The sequence below is a fragment of the Pseudophryne corroboree genome, chromosome 5 (genome assembly GCF_028390025.1).
Source record: "Pseudophryne corroboree isolate aPseCor3 chromosome 5, aPseCor3.hap2, whole genome shotgun sequence".
NCBI classification, from domain to species: Eukaryota; Metazoa; Chordata; class Amphibia; order Anura; family Myobatrachidae; genus Pseudophryne; species Pseudophryne corroboree.
The window spans coordinates 497,555,758-497,574,653 of record NC_086448.1 but is presented as its reverse complement, the minus strand read 5'-3'; the positions used below and the strand labels follow the sequence as shown (position 1 = coordinate 497,574,653).

Below are 18,896 nucleotides of genomic sequence, written 5' to 3'. Positions count from 1 at the left end.
AGTTTGTGTGAATGAGCGTATTCGTCTGTTTTCCAGTGTTTGGGATCAAATGGTCACTCATCCTTTGCTCCTCTACATTACCAGATTTTAAACCTATCATGGATGGTTGGAAAGATAATCTTTAGTTGTATGGCCAGCTTAAATTGTAAATTTCAGGTAAAGAGCTGGTTGAAGGATAGATGATTAAGGGTGTTTTATCAATATAAACTATTCAGACTGGGCTGAAGTTATTATTAGTACATCACAGTATTAGGTCCTCACATTTATCTTTTAATAACTGGTATCTATATGATAGATCTATACTGTCTAGATAGACAGTCAATAGGTCACCTTAGTTTGATATGGTCAGAAGGTTGACAGGCACAATAGGTCAACAAGTTGAAAAGGTCGACACTCATATGGTCGATGCAAGTTATTTGGGGGTTTTCACCTATTTTTCAACTTTCGCTTGATTTACAATCCACGTGGACTACAATTGGGAATAGTAACCTGTGCCTATTGCAGTGGTCTCATAGCGAGGCACTTTGCCCAAAGCGTGGTGAGTGTCTACGTTTGCAATAATTGTAGTCGCATATGATAAAACATAGAAAATGACACATGTTGATGGTACTGTATGCTTTGGCAATTTTAGCATCTTGTTCGCTGTGCCGTGAGGCTAAAAAAGTTTAAAATCACTGGGTTAGAGCTTTGGGCAACTCACTGTAAGACTAACAAGACAAATTCAGTTTTTAATAAAATGAATATGGCTGGCGCCTGGCGGGTTAAAATATGAAGAGAGATTAGAAAAATGGATACTTTTAACTTTAGAGAAAATACTCCTATAGAGGTGACCTAATTAACAAGTCTAAGTATTACAGTATATTAAAGGTCTATACAAAGATAAACCTTTCACCCCAAAGCCACACCGAGGATAAAAAGGTGAATAATTACAGATGGAAGGGTCTGAGGTGCAGTCACATCTTGTGATTTTTAACACTGTGCATATTCACTATCCAATCATTTGATTCAAATGTAAATGCATTTAAAAAGGGATTGGATACATTTCTGATTGAAAATTATATCCAAGGTTATAACATTTAAAATATTGACGTTAATCTGGGTGTAACATGATTTCTAGTTGTTAACTAGTCATAAAACATTACTTCAGCAGGTACATTATAATCAACACAATTTAATACAGGTTGAAAACGATGGGCATTTTCCCTCTTTTCAACCTCAATTACTATGTTACTATATATCTCAGGTGCAACTTCACTTGCAGTTGAATTGGTGTAAGTGGGCAGCAATGTGGCATTCATATGAGGATGCGGTTAATAATTTGCCTGTCGGGATCCCGGCGTTCATGATACCGATGCCGGAATCCTAACAGGCGGAGAAATGCCGGTGGTCAGAATCCCGGCCGCAGCCCCCTATTCACAGTCAGGTGGTGGGTCCACGCCACCACCCAAGTGAGAATATAACCTGTGGCGAGCCAATATCACTACTTGGCCCAAAGCGTGGCGAGCAGACTTGCTGCCTTGCTGCTGGGATTCAGGCTGCCGGGATGCCACTGTCGGTATAGTGACAGCTGGCATGCCGTCAGCCGGTCACCCGTATGTATTCCTTCACATGTAGGCTAAGTTGGGTGAGGGCAAAATAATTCCCATATAAATGACCCGTTTTCGCGATCACGGGCGCGAAAACACATGGGTCCAGGTACTTATCCTGGATCCTGTGTATTTCCGTGTGAAAACGGATGATTTTTCACACAAAAAAAGGGCTGTAACTGGATAGACCGATAATGGCCATAGGGCAAAAATCGCGATAAAAGACTCTTTTTTTTTTTTTTTTTTGTGGGTAATTGGATATCACCCAGGACTGTTTCGTCTTTGCAGCTGTTTATTTTTCATGACTTAGATTTCCTCTTTGCATGATTTATTTTGTTACATTTCAGTATGTTAATTTTGAACTGCTATGTGTGTTGCTGTCCCATTTATAACATAAAAATAACACTATATGGGCATTGAAGAATCGGTACATGTGACATCACACAAGTTCACAGTGTAAAATTTGCTGTCACCCGTAATTACCAATCAGACATTTACTTTTCTAAACATTACTAGAAAATTATAGCTAGAATTTGATTTGCTATAAATAGCAACAGTTTTTAATCTCTTTTTTTTCTTAAACGTCCCATTAATATGGTTCACATACAGCATGTAAATAAAATACAAACATCTGCCTGTACATTGAGTTGTTTTCTGATCAGATCTATAACATGAGGAGTTCACATCCCTAGAGGGTTAGCTATATTGTTCGTAGAATGAAATAGACTCATGCGAATGGATGTGACGTGAAGGTCACTCTTGTCTTCAGACATTGTCAGATCTCACCATGAGACATAAGATTAATATCTAGCTTGTTTCTCCAAATGTGCACGTGAGAAGGGAACCTATTGCACTTTTGTGTTTTTTCATTTCTCATCTGCTCATTTCAATAAGTACATTTCTCATCCATTCCCTAAAAGCGAGTACAAAGAAAATGTGAAGAAAGTTGATGAAGGAGTCAAAGACATGGTAACCTTTATTGAAGACTTTTATGGAAATGATGATAAAACCGCTTTCATCTTCACCTCTGACCACGGCATGACAGACTGGGGTGAGTAGATATGTGTATGGACACATATTATTCCTTACACAATTTCTGGGTTTTTCTGAATCACTCATTTGTTAAAGTGGACATTATCCAGAAATAAATAAATAATGCACAATCTGCTTGATATTTATTCTTTGTTTCTTTTGGTAAACCAACTTAAAAAAATAAACATCAGTCATGGATATAATACATTTTACTGTGCGCAATGGGTCTGGGTTTCACTGCAAGTCATCCGAAGATCCAACACTGCATGCTCGACTATACTGTAAATGTAGAGTATATCCCGTGTGAGAGTTGTGTGCAGTGCGCCCACACCTACCTGTATGTTATCATTACCAGAGTGCACTTGCACCAGCCTAGAATGGGTGCAGATGAAACCACATGAAATAGGTGTATTATTTTTCGGTCCAACTATGCAATTCTGTTGATATACCCATTACAGCCCAGTTACGTCTCCTCCGTTGCAAGTGGAGATGAATTAAAATGCGTCCGATTTTGCATAACTCACTCATTCATACGTACGTACGTACGTACGTACGTACGTACGCTGTACTCCTGGGGCATGCGCAGTGTGTAAGCAACCATAGGGTGACATTCAATTGTTTGAAAAGTCGGTTGGATGTCTGTTTTGTCCTGTCTATTAGATAGGAAAAAGCTGACTCTCAACTGACTTTTCAAACAATTGAATACCCCTCAGTATATTCTCTGCAACATCAGTATATGCTCTGCAACATCAGACTGCATATGATGCCATGACTGCCCTGTGGTCAGTTTTTGACTATTAAATAAAGAACCAACATGTCTGGGAACTGTTGACAACGTAGAATATGCTATATTTTAATTTTCAACATTTTCCCCCAAGTTTTGCTCAGTTACATTATAAAGCAAAAATATATAATTTACTTTTATTTTTATCAATACTATAGACTTCCAACATATTCCACTACATTGTGCAACAGCTTTAAAAGCAAGATGTCAACCAAGGAATATCTGTTTTGCTTTGTAGGGTCCCATGGTGCTGGGCATCCTTCAGAAACCCTGACTCCACTGGTTGCTTGGGGAGCAGGAGTTCATTATCCAAGGACAAATGATTTTCATGACACGATCATGCCATGGCCAAAAGGTAAGTGGCCACACTATGAAACGAATGACCAGTGCCATGATGAAATGAAGAAAAGATAGTATCAGAAATGAAACAATCCGAAGCGTTAACTGTACATTACCTTTAAAGCTGACCATACTCCTGGCCGACTCGCATTAGATGCGAGACATCCCATGATTCTCTCCCCACTGCTAGCTCGCGCCGCTACACCCGTTTTGCAGCCACGCCCCGCAATGCTCTGTCTCCGCCTAAGAAACTGAGCATTGCCGCCCCGCGATTACCTCTGCATGATTGACAGGCAGAGGCGTTCGCATGTTCTGCGGGCGCCCACAGTAAATGCAGGCGCATGCGCAGGACAGGCCCTGTGCATGCACCCGCATTTTTTTTATCAGGCCCACAGTCAGGATGCATGCGTGGCGTTCTTGCTAATTCCCAACAATGTCCTGTTACTTTCTGTAATTAAGTACTACCAGCTAATGTTCTATTGTTTAGAAATGTTAAAGCATGTGTTAGTACACTTTCCACACCCTCTGTGTCTGTATGTGTAGGTGTAAAGCTTCCATATCTACTGCTGTAACAAACCATTCATATGCACAATCAATCAACTGCACAATGTTGCCCTCCTCCTGTACATTTTGGAAAGGGGTCTATGAAATTTCACTTTAACACTTTTGCAACTATTTGTTCCATGGTAACATGACAGGAGAGGGGGGGTGCAAAAGGTAAAGTGGGTGTGGCCTCATAGCAAGGTGCGTGGCTTCTAAGGGAATGCCATGTTCTTATGATGAGAATAGGGTGATGCCTTGGAGAGATAGAGGGTGATGAGGAGGTGGTGACGAATGGAAGAGGCCAAGGGTGTAGCAGTGGGTGACAAGGAGAGATAGTGGGAGACAGAAAGGCAGTGGTGACAGGTAGAGGCAGAATATGACAGAGGGAGGCAGTGGGTAATGCTAGGCAATGGGTGACATGGGGAGGCAGTGGGTGATGCCATGGAATGGGAGACAGGGGAGGCAGTGGGTGACATGGAGGATGATGGGGAGAGGCAGTGGGTAAGGGTGACAGGAGAGAGAGGTAATGAGGTGTGACAGTGGGAGACTAGGAGGCAGAGGGTGACAGGAAAGGGATACAGGGAAAGGCAGTGGATGAGAGAAGAAGAGGGTGATGGGGAGATGGTTATGCCTTGAAGTGGCATAGGGTGACAGGAGAGAGAGGGTGATGGGGAGATAGTGACGCAGGGGGGAAGCAGTGGGTGACCTGGAGAGATACTGGGAGACAGAGAGACAGTGGGTGATTATAGAGTCCCGTTTCTTCAATACGTACACAGATGAAGCCTGGGTGTACGCTCTAGCTGCTCCCATTGCGATGGACATGGGACAGACCTAGAAGAGGAGGGCCAGCTGCCAAGAATGGGGTAGTGTCCCTTATACACATAATTCCCACGGTAGCAGTGCCCCTTATACACATATTGCCCACCGTAGTAGTGCCCCTTAGTCACATAATACTCACTGTAGTAGTGCCCCTTACAGACATACACTGGGTTACAACACACACAGACCAGGGTTAAGGGCCCCATACAGTACCGCGACATGTCAGACAGACATTTCACGAGCGATCGCCCCAAGATACATTGTATGCTGTCCTTTTGCATACAATGTATCTCACACACACTGTGTTACCCTGCAATGCTCCAGCACATACACACACAAACACAGGGTTACACTGCACTGCGTAGGGGATCATAGGTTACACTGCATAGGGTTACATACATAGGTGGTGACTCACACTGCACAGAGGGAGCTATCAGTAGGTGGGCGGGAGAGGGCGATAAGCTCCTTCATAACACTTCAACTCACCTGCTACTGGAATATCATACAGGGAGCAGCAGCCCTACTCAACGGCAGCAACCTCCCTTCTCAGTGCGCAGCAGCATGTGTTATGCTGCCTGTGCTGGATGCGGAAGAGCACAGGCCAACTATAGGAAGGCATCTCACCACAGGTGCTGCTCATCCCCCTGCCCGGAGCTGCAGTGTAGAATCAGACTCTGTGTCTGCGGGGTGTATCATGAAGACGGCGCCTCTCCATGCTGGCTTTGGTTGCAGTCTCAATCGCTTTGTGTGTGGGGGGACGCCACAGGCTGCCCGATCCCTGGCCAGCAGTGATCGGGAGCGTTCTCTGACAGCATAGACAGCAACAAGTGATTACATTTAAACAATAAAAAAACTCCTAAATGACAGGCAGGGTACCACCATTGTGGCAGGGTGTATTTTCCTGCTGAAATAGGCCACTGCTATCTGGGAATACTGTTGCAGTGAAAGGAGGTACTTGGACTGCAACAAAGTTTATGTAGGTGGCACATGTGAATGAATGTAAGGAGTCAAGATTACCCAGCAGAACCTTGCCGAGAGCATCACACTGCCTCTGTTGACTTGCCTTCTTCCTATAGCGCATCCTGGTGCCATTTCTTCCTCAGGTAAACAACGCACACGCACCCGGCTGACCACATGATGTAAAAGAAAACATTATTCATCAGACCAGGCTAACTTCTTCAAGAAGACCTGCCATTTTGTAGTTGCTCTGACCCAGGGGTGTAGTAGGGTATGCCGGTGGCCGGGCTCCCGGCGGCCAGCATACCGGCGCCGGAATCCCGACCGCCGGCATACCGAAAGCTGGGCGAGAGCGCAAATGAGCCCCTTGGAGGCTCGCTGCACTCGCCGCACTACACGCGCCACGCTATCTATTCTCCCTCCATGGGGGTCGTGGACCCCCAAGAGGGAGAAAAGATTTTGGTTTGCCGGCTGTCGGTATTCCGGCACCGGTATACTGTGTGCCGGGATCCCGACAGCCGGCAAACTGATGACCACCCCTGACCTAGTCATCTAGCAGTCACAATTTGGACCTTATCAAAGTTGCTCAGATACCCTTTTTTTACGGCTTCCAATACATCTTCTTAAAAAACGGAGTGTTTACTTGCTGCCTAATCTATATTTCAGAAAGGAAAACACCAAAGTCTTTAGGCTTAAAGTATCTATCAGTCTGTCTGTCTCTGTCCTCCCTTTCTCTGTGGTGAATGTTGTTTTAAAAATTGCAAATCTTTTGTATTTTTTAGATTGGAAATTGGAAAATGTTAAACGGCTCGATGTAAACCAGGTACATTATATGTTTTTATGTTCTCTGTTTATATACTTTTACAATATAACCTTATTGGAGGGCAACTGCAAGTTACAATTTACTGTATGCACGGGAAAGATTTATTGTCCTGCTATGAACCTCAAATTGTTATAAATGATTCCAACGTCACTCAATAAAGCAGGCTGTATGATTGCACTCATTTTCCAGGAATGTACATGGATTATATGTATACACCTGTATAATTTGTCTGTGTCATATGTGCCTCCAGATAGTGGAATCAAAGATATGGTAGAGCTAACCACTTGTGTTTAATGTTGCCCATATGTTGAAGCAGATGCATTAAGCCTGAAGAAGGGATAAAAAAGTGATAAAACAGTGATAAGTGCAAGGTGATCACACACCAGCCAATCAGCTCCTAACTATCATTTTTCAAATCCGTAATGACTGGCTGGTGCGTTATCACCTTGCACTTATCACTGCTTTATCACTTGTTTATCCCTTCTCTAGGCTTAATACATCCGCCCCATTGGGATGCGGTCACCATACACATAGAGTGGGAATAGAACCTGTGGCGAGCAAAGCGAGTCACCGAGCCCGCAAGGGGCTTTGTTGCGCTAGCCCCCCCCCGTCGGCATTCTAAACACCGGGATCCCGGCGTCGGTATGGTGACTGGCGGCATTCTAAAGTGAAGCTTGGCTATTTAAGTGAATTGTGAGTTTGAAACAGCAGCAGTTGAGTTAGAATACAGAAAAAGGTGAGTTTTATAATACACAGACAGGACCAGAAATATTTTCAATACCTTTAACATCTGATACAATGTTTGGGCTAGTGCAATGCAATGGATGTAAAGCATTTGTTTTGAAAGAGGCATTGGGGGTAATTCTGAGTTGATCGCAGCAGGAACTTTGTTAGCAGTTGGGCAAAACCATGTGCACTGCAGGGGAGGCAGATATAACATGTGCAGAGAGAGTTAGATTTGGGTGTGGTGAGTTCAATCTGCAATCTAAATTGCAGTGTAAAAATAAAGCAGCCAGTATTTACCCTGCACAGAAATAAAATAACCCAACCAAATCTAACTCTCTCTGCAAATGTTATATCTGCCCCCCCTGCAGTGCACATGGTTTTGCCCAACTGCTAAAAAATTTCCTGCTGCGATCAACTTGGAATTACCCCCATTGTGGAGACTCAACTGCTGTCCAATCTGTGAGCAATTTTTTTTGCTGAAGGAAGAGATAGCTAAACTGCATGCTGAGATTTGTGGGATGTCTGTGTCTTTGAGGCCTCCACTGCCTCAGAGAACCACCAGAAGACATTCTGCCTGGACTACTGTGGGCTCTCTAGGGCAGAGATTTCCAGAGAGACACAGACATCTCCCGCAAGCTGTGACACTGCAAAACTCATATGCTGCTCTTGCTGCGCTGGAAGATACAACTAACAGAGGCACTACAGAACAGGAGGATATGGGGACAACTACTAACTGTAGGAACAGGAAAATTGCATCTTCAAAAAGGACTGCACTTCTCTTGGGAGATTCCATTATTAGAGGAATACATCTGGGAAATGCAAAGGAAGTAGAGAAACAAGTAAGGTGCTTGCCTGGAGCCACAGTTCCAAGGGATAAAGAGCACATGCTAAGAATTCTGAAGGCAGCAAGAAAAGATGGGGAGGTGGATGTCACTGTCCACCTAGGGACAAATGACCTGGCTAATGCCGAAGTCATGGCTGTAAAAGATGAATTTAGGAAGTTAGGGACTGCTCTGAAGCAGGTGGCAACCACTGTTAACTTTTTCAGAAGTATTGCCAGTACACAGAGAGGAAGACAGAACTCATTGCATCAGAAACTTCAATGTTTGGCTAAGGACATGGTGCAATGAGGAGAGATTTGGATTTATAGGCCACAGTCACATCATCTGGGAAGATAGAAGCTTATACAAAAGTGACGGCCTGCACCCATCTTCAAGGGGAATGAGAATACTAACTGAACAGTTTGGATGCTTCATCAAGAACTATTTAAACTAACAGGGGGGGCAGTGAACCAAATAGGAGTAAAGCAATCTGCTCCCCCAACACAGAGGTATTGTTTCTCCAGGCAAAGGGAATAGGAAGCATATCCACAGCATCAGAAGATACTTTAGATCAAAACCAAATAAACATAGGCAGAGATAAGAACATAGCTAGGAACAGGAAAAGCACAAACAAGACTCTAAAAACTACGTGTGCAAATGCTAGGAGCTTAGGAAATAAAATCCCAGAACTAATTGCAATACTGACAAGGGATGATCTAGATATTGTGGCAATCACAGAGTTATGGTGCAATGAAAATCATGACTGGGACATAGCTATACCGGGATATACTTTATTTAGGAAGGACAGAATACGAAAAATCGGAGAAGCTGTAGCAATGCATGTTAAAAAAAGCATAAATACTACCTTAATGCAAAGTATTGAAGAAAAAACTGAGGCCCTTTGGGTGACCATAGAAACAGGTGAGAAGTCGATTGATCGTATTGGCGTGATATACAGGCCACCAGGTCAGAAAGAGGAACTAGACAAGAACCTATTGCAGGACATAACTAAAATGGCATTAAAAGGAGAGGTAATAATCATGGGAGACTTTAATCTTCCTGATGTAAACTGGGAGGCGTCTGTTGCTGGTTCCACTAGAAGTAGGGACATTTTAAATTCCCTTCAGGGAGCATCCATCCACCAATTGGTGAGGGAGTCCACTGAGACAGAATATCGGACGTAAAAGTTGGTGAAAATCTGGGATCCAGTGATCATCAAGCAGTATGGTTCAGCATAAAGACAGAGACTAACTTACCCTATACAAAAACAAAGGTGTTGGATTTTAGGAAAGCTTATTTTGTAGGGATTGGAAAATGTGTAAATGTGTAAGCGATTCTTTAGCAGAGTGGAGGAACTTGGAAGCAGTGCAGGAGAGGTGGGAAACATTAAAAAGTGCAATATTAAAGGCAACACACCTTTGTATCAAAAATGTTCATAAAATCACAAGGTAGAGGAAGCCAGTGTGGTTTGCGAAAGAAGTGGCAAATATTGTGAAAGCAAAAAAGATGGCTTTTAGGAAATATAAGCAGACACAAAAAAATGAAGACAATGCGATATATCTTGTTAGACAGAAGGAGACTAAGAAGGTAATCAGATGTGCAAAGGCACAAGCTGAAGAGAAAATGGCCCAGTCAGTGGGTAAAGGAGGCACAACTTTTTTTAGGTATATAAGCAAAAGGAAAAAAAAAAGGCCGAAAAATAAAACTAAAGACACAGACTGGGAGTCTTGTTGAAGGAGACCATGTAATAGCAGATCATCTTAATAATTATTGTTGCTCAGTATTCACTACTGAAAGAGAGGGCAAGGGGCCACAGTTAAGTTGCAGTGATATTCTGGAAAATGAAACAAGTACATTTACTGAGGAGAAGGTCCTAACAGAACTCTCAAAGCTGAAAGTGGACAAATCTGTCCGGCCAGATGGGATACATCCAAGGATACTAAAAGAACTTAAAGAGGTGCTGGTAGCACCATTGACAGAATTATTCAGCCAGTCATTAGCTACAGGAGTAATTCCAGAGGACTGGAAAAGAGCAAACGTAGTCCCACTGCACAAAAGTGGAAGCAAGGAGGTGGTGGCAAACAACTACAGACCAGTTAGTCTTACATCAGTAGTAGGGAAATTGATGGAATCCCATACAGCATGGATTCACTGGAGAAAGATCATGTCAAACAAATCTTATTGACTTTTTTGACTGTGTGACTAAAGTGGTGGATAAAGGTGGAGCCGTGGATATAGCTTATCTAGACTTTTTAGTAATGCTTTTGACACTGTTCCACATCACAGACTGCTAAATAAACTTAAAAGTTTGGAATTGGATACTAGGATTAATGAATGGATAAGATCTTGGTTGCAGGATAGAAAACAGAAAGTTGTGGTAAATGGAGTACATTCACAGGAGGGAAATGTTACCAGTGGAGTACCCCAGGGATCTGTACTTGGACCAGTGCTTTTTAATATCTTTATTGGTGACACTGCAAATGGCATTAATGTGAAAGTATGCCTCTTCGCAAATAATACAAAGGTATGCAACAGGGTAGACACACCAAGAGGGGTAAAACAAATGATTGAGGATCTAGGTAGACTAGAGGACTGGTCAAGAGTGTGGCAATTACACTTTAATGCCAAAAAAGGCAAAATCATGCACCTGGTTATAAAAAATCCAAAGGCTAAATATAGTATTAATGGCACTTTACTGGAAACTACTGAGGAGGAAAGGGATCTACAGTAGGTGTCACTATTTCAGGTGACTTAAAGGCAAGTAAGCAATGTAACAAAGCAATGAGGAAGGCAAGTCAGATGCTTGGCTGCATTGGGAGAGGAATCCACAGCAGAAAGAAAGAAGTAATAATGCCACTGTATAGGTCATTGGTACGGCCTCATCTAGAATACTGTGTTCAGTTCAGGAGGCCATATCTTCAGAAGGATATTAATACATCAGAGACTGTACAAAGGAGGGCAACTAAAATGGTGCTTGGCCTTCTTCACAAAACATACACAGAAAGACTAAAAAATCTCAATATGTATAATTTGGAGCAGAGAAAGAGGGGACATGATAGAAACTTTCAAATATATCAACGGTTTTAACAAGGTCCAGGAGGGAAACATTCTCCAAATTAAGAGAAGCAATAGGACACGAGGACATGCACTGAAACTGGAGTGTGGGAGGTTCAGGGGAAATTTGAGGAAAAATTACTTCACAGAAAGGGTAGTGGACAAGTGGAATAGCCTCCCATCAGAGGTGGTAGATGCTAAGACAGTAGAGCAATTTAAACATGCATGGGATAGACATAAGGATATCCTTACAAAGAAATAAGGATCAAATAAGGTTTGAGATAAAAAATATGGTAAAAAAAAAAAGGGGCAGACTAGATGGGCCAAGTGGTTCTTATCTGCCGTCAAATTCTATGTTTCTATTCCAGCTGCCGGTCACCCATACCCAACCCGCACCATTGTTTCTTATGATTCTTCTCACCAAGCTAGCTTAGTTGGTGGACCACTCCATTTCCTAGTTTGTGGCAAAGCTCAGAAATTAGGAGTAATCTAGTGACCTGTATCCAACAAGTTAGCTGCTTCTCTCAATCTGGCCGATTTAACGGCTAGCTTCCCTCAAGTCTGATTGCAAGTACACGCTACACAATTTAATGAACGACTGAACGATATATCGTTCCATCCTTCATTGGCATACATCAGTTTGCATATCAAATCGTCCAGTTGGCTTTGCTGCAGGAGTGTTCAAATCACCCGTACACACTAAGCATTACAAAAATGGCAAATTGTCCTGATTTCGCACAAGTGTCTACATAGCTTTAGAACCAGGGATGGGGAACCTTCGGCCCTCCAGCTGTTGTTGAACTACACATACCAGCATGCCTTGCTACAGTATTGCTATTTGGCCAGGCTAAAACGGTTGTAGGGCATGCTGGGATGTGTAGTTCAACAACAGCTGGAGGGCCGAAGGTTCCCCATCCCTGCTTTAGACTGTTTCAGCCACAGGATTTTTTTCCTTAATTCCAGATTGGTAAATACACATTTAGGAGTAAGCACCTGGAAAAGATCATTCTTCATTTGTGCCATCCATGGCTAAATCGTATCTCATTGTGTTATTTGGTGCTTACTCTGGGGCCTGCTTAATTTGTCGGAAGATAAACACACACATAGCTGATGACGACTGTACTCCAACCACATTTACCAAAATGCATAATTTTACAGCTATTGAATTATTATCAGGGGAAAAAAAAATAACATTACATTTTATGTAAATTACAATGCAACCTGTCTATTTAATTATCTCCTTTGTAATGTAAGTTAAATATACTGTATATAGACCCACAGTTGCACAATAAATTCTTATTACTATAGATATCTGTGCCTGGACTCTTTCAAGGTTAGTATTTTCTTTTTTGCTGTAATAAAAAGATTGTGAATCTAATTTTCAAAGCACTCTGGAGCGGTTCTGTATATTTTGTCGACATTCATAATGTGTTGTCAGTGTTGACACATTGTTACTGACCACATCGACTTCTGCCATGTTGACACTGATGACATGTTGACATGATTAGTATGTCGACAAGCATTACTGGTGGTCCAGTGACAGGAGTTTTCCGGCTCTGGCAGTCAGCCCACAGCGATTTCCAGCTGTTCCTGCAGTAGGTCTGATGGTATTGTCAAACCCATACCCTCCCCCTAGTGCGTAACCGTAACCCCCCTTCCTGCAGCCTAACCCTAACCCTTCCATACCGCACATTAACCCTAACTGTCTGCATTCTGAGAATGTTCCATGTTGGCATTTCAACAATGTTGACATCATAATCGTCGAAATTGTGGTGTTGACACTATAATTGTCGATATTGTAAATGTTGAAATAATGGCTACATCCCCTCTGGTGGCATACCACAAAATACATTGGTTTTGTACTGGTCATCTAAATGGTCCGGCAAATGCTATTCATAGTCTAAGCCTGAGGGGGAAATTTACTAAGCCTTGAAAACTGATAAATTGCACAGTGATAAAGTTCCAGTCAATCAGCTCCTAACTGCCATGATATAGGCTGGGTTTGAAAAATGACAGGAGCTGGTTGATTGGTACTTTATCACTATGCAATTTATCACTTTTCAAGGCTTAGTACATCTGGCCCTCAGTGAGGTGGCTCTACAAACTAATAACGCTTCTACAGTAGGACTGCGGGAGTGTAATGTTTCAAGACACACTGTGTAAGCGAGTGAACATCACACCAGCATACACCATTGTTCCACTTAAAAACCACCACTTTTATTGTACCACATTCTTTTATTTTTCTTAAAAAAATATTAATCATTAGAGAGATGGGTCATCAGTATCACCTTTATCACTTTTTTTTGTATTTGAAACTTTTGTTTTATTACACATATCATCATGTGCCTATAGCTACACTCCTGCAATGAACTTCAACTGGGAGGTACAAAATGTGTCCTATTAAATGTATATGACCAGATCCAAGGATTGTAAATGACTGTGCAGTCTTCCACACAGCTTGACAAAGTGCTCTTTTCACCCCTTTTATCTCATAAATGGCATTTTGTAAAGTCACAGAAGTGTGCCTCCTCTGGACGGCCCATGTGATTTAGTGGCAGTCCAAGTAAATATATAATTGCGCACAGCTCCAAGGTTAATTTTGAGGTGGTAGTTCAGTTTTGTGGGTATCCGGATGATAGATTGACGGTTAAAAGGTCGACAAGCAATATGTCAACACCAAATGTTGACATGGTCAGATGGCCAACCTGACAATGGACGACACATCATGTGATCGACATCAGTTTTTTGGAATTTTTTATTTTTAGTACTTTTTCATACTTTTCCGTCTATGTGGACTACAATTTGGAATCGTAACGAAGCATGGCGAGTGGATGCAGTGCACTAATTGGGGTCCACGTGCTGGAAGGGAAATTTTGAAACAATAAAAAATTCATGTCGACCTTTCATGTGTTGACCATTTCCGTTTCGTCCTGTTAATGATCTCCAGTATGTTGATCACATGTCAATTCATTGGTCCATCTTTGTTTGTTTATTTTCTTTATTAACATTTTTTTCCCCTGAGACAAAGTTACATTAATTTCAATCATGTCTTTATTTTACTCCTACAGTAAACATTAATTAAGGCATCCATTATTATTTCATGCCATGTTCTTGTCTGCTGCTGCGCCAATCTCCGGCTAGTGCTCATTAGATAGCAGGAATCCACGCCTTATTAGTAACTGTCATCTTCTGAGATGTCATTCTTGTTCAGTCCATTGTTTAACAGGCAAAGAGTAGCAGGAGAGCACAGATCAATGATTAGGAGATGGAGCTCGCATTGCTGTGCCCCTAATGTTTAATACAGACCTCACACTCGCATGTAGGCTTGATTTGTCCTAGGGTATAGATTTCATCTCTTCTTTGCACAGCTTTCATTTGTGTGATTGATTTCTGTGTTCTTTCTCAATTTATTACTATGGGCTCTGATGGTTGCTTCATTTAAAGTAAATGTTTTTGTGTGGCTGTATTTCCACCCGCAGACAATGTCTGTCTAATGCTTTCCTATCAAAATATCTAGAACTCATTTAAAATGTTAATTCTGCCTTTTTGTACATACAAATGTGTCCACATATATCATTGTTGCAGTCGCGTCAGACAGCCCCTTTTGTCACGCCAGGTCCAGCGAGACTCTGTTAGTGTCGGGAGTCTGATTGGCTGAAATATGTCTTAGTTGCAATACAATGCAGCTAGTACGCGTCAGTACTAGCTGCTGATTAATTTGATACATGTCACTTATATAACTGTGTGGGACTGAGTCTCTGAATCTCTATACAAAGTGCTACAATGTGGCAGCCGCAGCTTTTTTCCAATACAAGTTCTGTTCTGCTCCATATACAGACTCAGCCACACACAATATACAAGTGTCTCATATCAAGTTTGTCAGCAGAGTCTCCCGGTGCATTCTAGTTGCATCTCGTTGTGATTAAGATACATTTCCTGCAAAAAAAATGGCAGGCGCTAGCAGAGTCGCACGGCTCACTGGCGCCAGACCTCTCGTGCTCCTAATTTAGACTAGATGTATGTGGACACCTCTGTATGTCTGTCCCCCCCAAAAAAAAAATCTAAAATTTTATACAAGGGCAATGGTGACCAAACACACACTATCCTAAAATCTGATGACTGATATAGATGATGTCATCACGCTGGAGTGCGCACGTTGGACCAGACGTTCACTGCGCACCAGTGTAATGATAACATGTTTTTATATGAGGTTAGCTAAGGTTATCATTGCCAGAGCATGGATGGTGTCAGAGCCCCCTGAACTTGTGATGTGTAAGGCACTTGTCAGCAGCCCCATGTTTCATGAGAGCTTTATGTATACCAGTGGTTCCCAATTTTTTTTGAATCACTGTGCCCTAGAGTATCAGAATTTTTTTCATGGCACCCCTAAGCTAGAAGTTTTTCTTATTGAGAAGTTTAGAAAGAAATATTAAATTAAGTAAATTGTGTTTATATGTCCTCCTTATGGTGTGTACACACGGTGAGATTTTTTCTTACGATTTTGACTATATAGTCAAAATCGTAAGAAAAGTTAGTGCAGATCGCAAGGTGAAAGTCACCTTGCGATCCCGATTCGATGCCGATGCACGGTTGGCATCGCAAGAATAGTTAGACTGTGCAGGCAAGTAGATTTTGACTATCTCTATAGAAGAGGTAGTCAAAATTGACACTTAGACCAAATCGCACATGGTCAGTATCGCAAGCACAGAATGAGTGTGATGCTGACTATGTGCCGACCTAGCCCCTGTCGCATAGTGAGAATCGGGCATAGCCCAAATCTCACCGAGTGTATGGGCCATTAGGTTCAGTTGTGTGGTGAGGGACAAGATTTGCTTCTGTTTGTCCACATATTTTATGGTTGACAGCCACCAGCACTGGTTCTGCCTAGTACATTGACCATAAATAATTTGAAACTGGTCCTGGACCACCAACCCTGGGCACCTGTGCAACTGTCCTGAGGCACCCCAGGGAGCCACGGCACACAGTTTGAGAACCACTAATGTTCACTATTCAGAAGGTGGCCCATAAATATCATAGTATTTGGTCATGCTGGTATCTGTCTGGGCAAGGGAGGTGGCATGCCGAGTATTTCTGAGATAGTACTTGACATGCGTATTACTATTCACCATGTATATTATTTATTCAACACTGAATTTACCACACTGTCAGACCCATGTCCTTTCTCTACCCTTTCAAGTGCGCACGCACATACACAATAAATATATACATACTGTAAATGACGGCTGCAACGTTCACAATGGAAATGTCTTTCCTATGAGACTTCATAGGAGCATTGCTAATATTGACTTCACCTGTACCTGCAGCCCAGTCCATCTGTGTATAAAAAAATATATATGCTGCTTAAAAACAAGCACGTAGCAATTGTTCTTTTCAGAGACCACTTTGCATAAATGTTTAAAAGTACATCTTTCATTACTGTATGTTATTCAGGCAGACGTGGCACCGCTGATGACCGCTCTTATTGGAGTATCTTACCCCCTGAACTCTGTGGTAATGTATTGCCATATCATATCAAACACTTGTTACAGAGTAAATTGTGAATAACCGTATGCCAGTAGTGTTGTATTAAGCTGGTACAGAAAGATACCAGTCCATTATTTTTTTCTTCAGTTACATTATGGAAAAGACATGTTTGCATTAATACTAAAGGAGGGGAACATGTACTAAGCAGTGATAGAAGTGGAGAAGTGAGCCAGTGGAGAAGTTGCCCATGGCAACCAATCAGATGCTCTGTATATGTTTGTAGTATGCAAATTATAAATGTTACGTCAATGCTGATTGGTTGCCATGGCCAACTTCTCCACTGGCTCACTGTTCCACTTTTATCACTGCTTAGTACATGTACCCCTTAGAGTGAAATGGTCAAAAAGTGACTGCTTTGGCACAGAGCAGGGTAACAACTAAGCTTGTAGATTTGTCAGTATACAGTATGTAACAAGTAGCCAGGGCCGAAACTAGGTTATCTGTCACCCGGGGCAAGGCAGTCATTTGGCGCGCCCCCCCCCTGAATATACACGTACCACTACACACACACAACACCTGGTTACACTGCACTGCTCCAGCACACACATCGGGTTATACTGAACTGCTCCAGTACACACACACACACACACACACGGTTACACTGCAATGCTCCAGCACACACCCACGCACAGGGTTACACTGCATTGCTCCAGCAGACACACACTAGGATACTCTACAATGCTCCAGTACACACACACACACACACACACACACACACACACACACACACACACACACACACACACACACACACACACACACACACACACACACGGTTTACACTGCACTGCTCCAACACACATACACAAAGGGTTACACTGCACTGCTCACTGCTCCAACACACACTCAAGGTTACACTGCACTGCTCCAACACACATACACACAGGGTTACACTGCACTGCTCACTGCTCCAACACACACTCAAGGTTACACTGCACTGCACCAACACACATATACACAGGGTTACACTGCACTGCTCACTGCTCCAACACACACACACACACACACACACACACACACACACACACACACACACACACACACACACACACACACACACACACACACAAGGTTAGCCTGCACTGCTCACTGCTCCCTGCTCTAACACACACATACACACTGGGTTACAGTACACAGCACACACATATTGTACATATACTGTATAGCTGACCGCCTGTCCCTACCTTTCCAGACTCTGCACTGCTCCAACACATACATACACAAGGTTAGCCTGCACTGCTCACTGCTCCCTGCTCTAACACACACATACACACTGGGTTACAGTACACAGCACACACATATTGTACATATACTGTATAGCTGACCGCCTGTCCCTACCTTTCCAGACTCTGCACTGCTCCAACACATACATACACAAGGTTAGCCTGCACTGCTCACTGCTCCCTGCTCTAACACACACATACACACTGGGTTACAGTACACAGCACACACATATTGTACATATACTGTATAGCTGACCGCCTGTCCCTACCTTTCCAGACTCCTCTCAGTTTCTGAAGTGTCACACACACAGCGCTGGCAGAGGCTTGCATGTGTGTGAAGTGGCATGTGTCTCCGGTTAGCAGCTCTCCTGACCGTCCCGGCGCAGCGGTGCGGGGGGACGGCGCCTCTTCAACCCTGCGCCGTCCTGCATGCCCCAGTTACCGCCTCAAAGCTCCACACACGTATTTCCGGGAAACAGATCTCCGTAGCAACCCGGCGCAAAGGAGCAGGAGCAGCGCGTCTTCAACCCCCGCGACAGCGCCCTCTCTCTTTCCGCGCCCAGGTCGCCTGCCCCCCTAGCCCCCCCCCTAGTTACGGCCCTGAAGTAGCTATAAAATATTTCTTTGATAAGTAAAATGTGCAAG

General features: G+C 42.9%; 1 protein-coding gene across 5 annotated transcripts in view; it reads left to right on the top strand.

Annotated features, from left to right (window-relative positions):
• Positions 1-18,896, top strand: part of PIGN (phosphatidylinositol glycan anchor biosynthesis class N) — a 666,839-nt gene that overhangs the window by 105,347 nt on the left and 542,596 nt on the right. For all 5 annotated transcript variants that reach the window (XM_063922983.1, XM_063922980.1, XM_063922979.1 and 2 more), the window contains 4 exons: positions 2,507-2,637; positions 3,641-3,757; positions 6,843-6,883; positions 16,936-16,995. In XM_063922983.1, the coding sequence (XP_063779053.1) occupies positions 2,507-2,637; positions 3,641-3,757; positions 6,843-6,883; positions 16,936-16,995 (349 nt within the window). The remainder of the gene's footprint in view (positions 1-2,506; positions 2,638-3,640; positions 3,758-6,842; positions 6,884-16,935; positions 16,996-18,896) is intronic.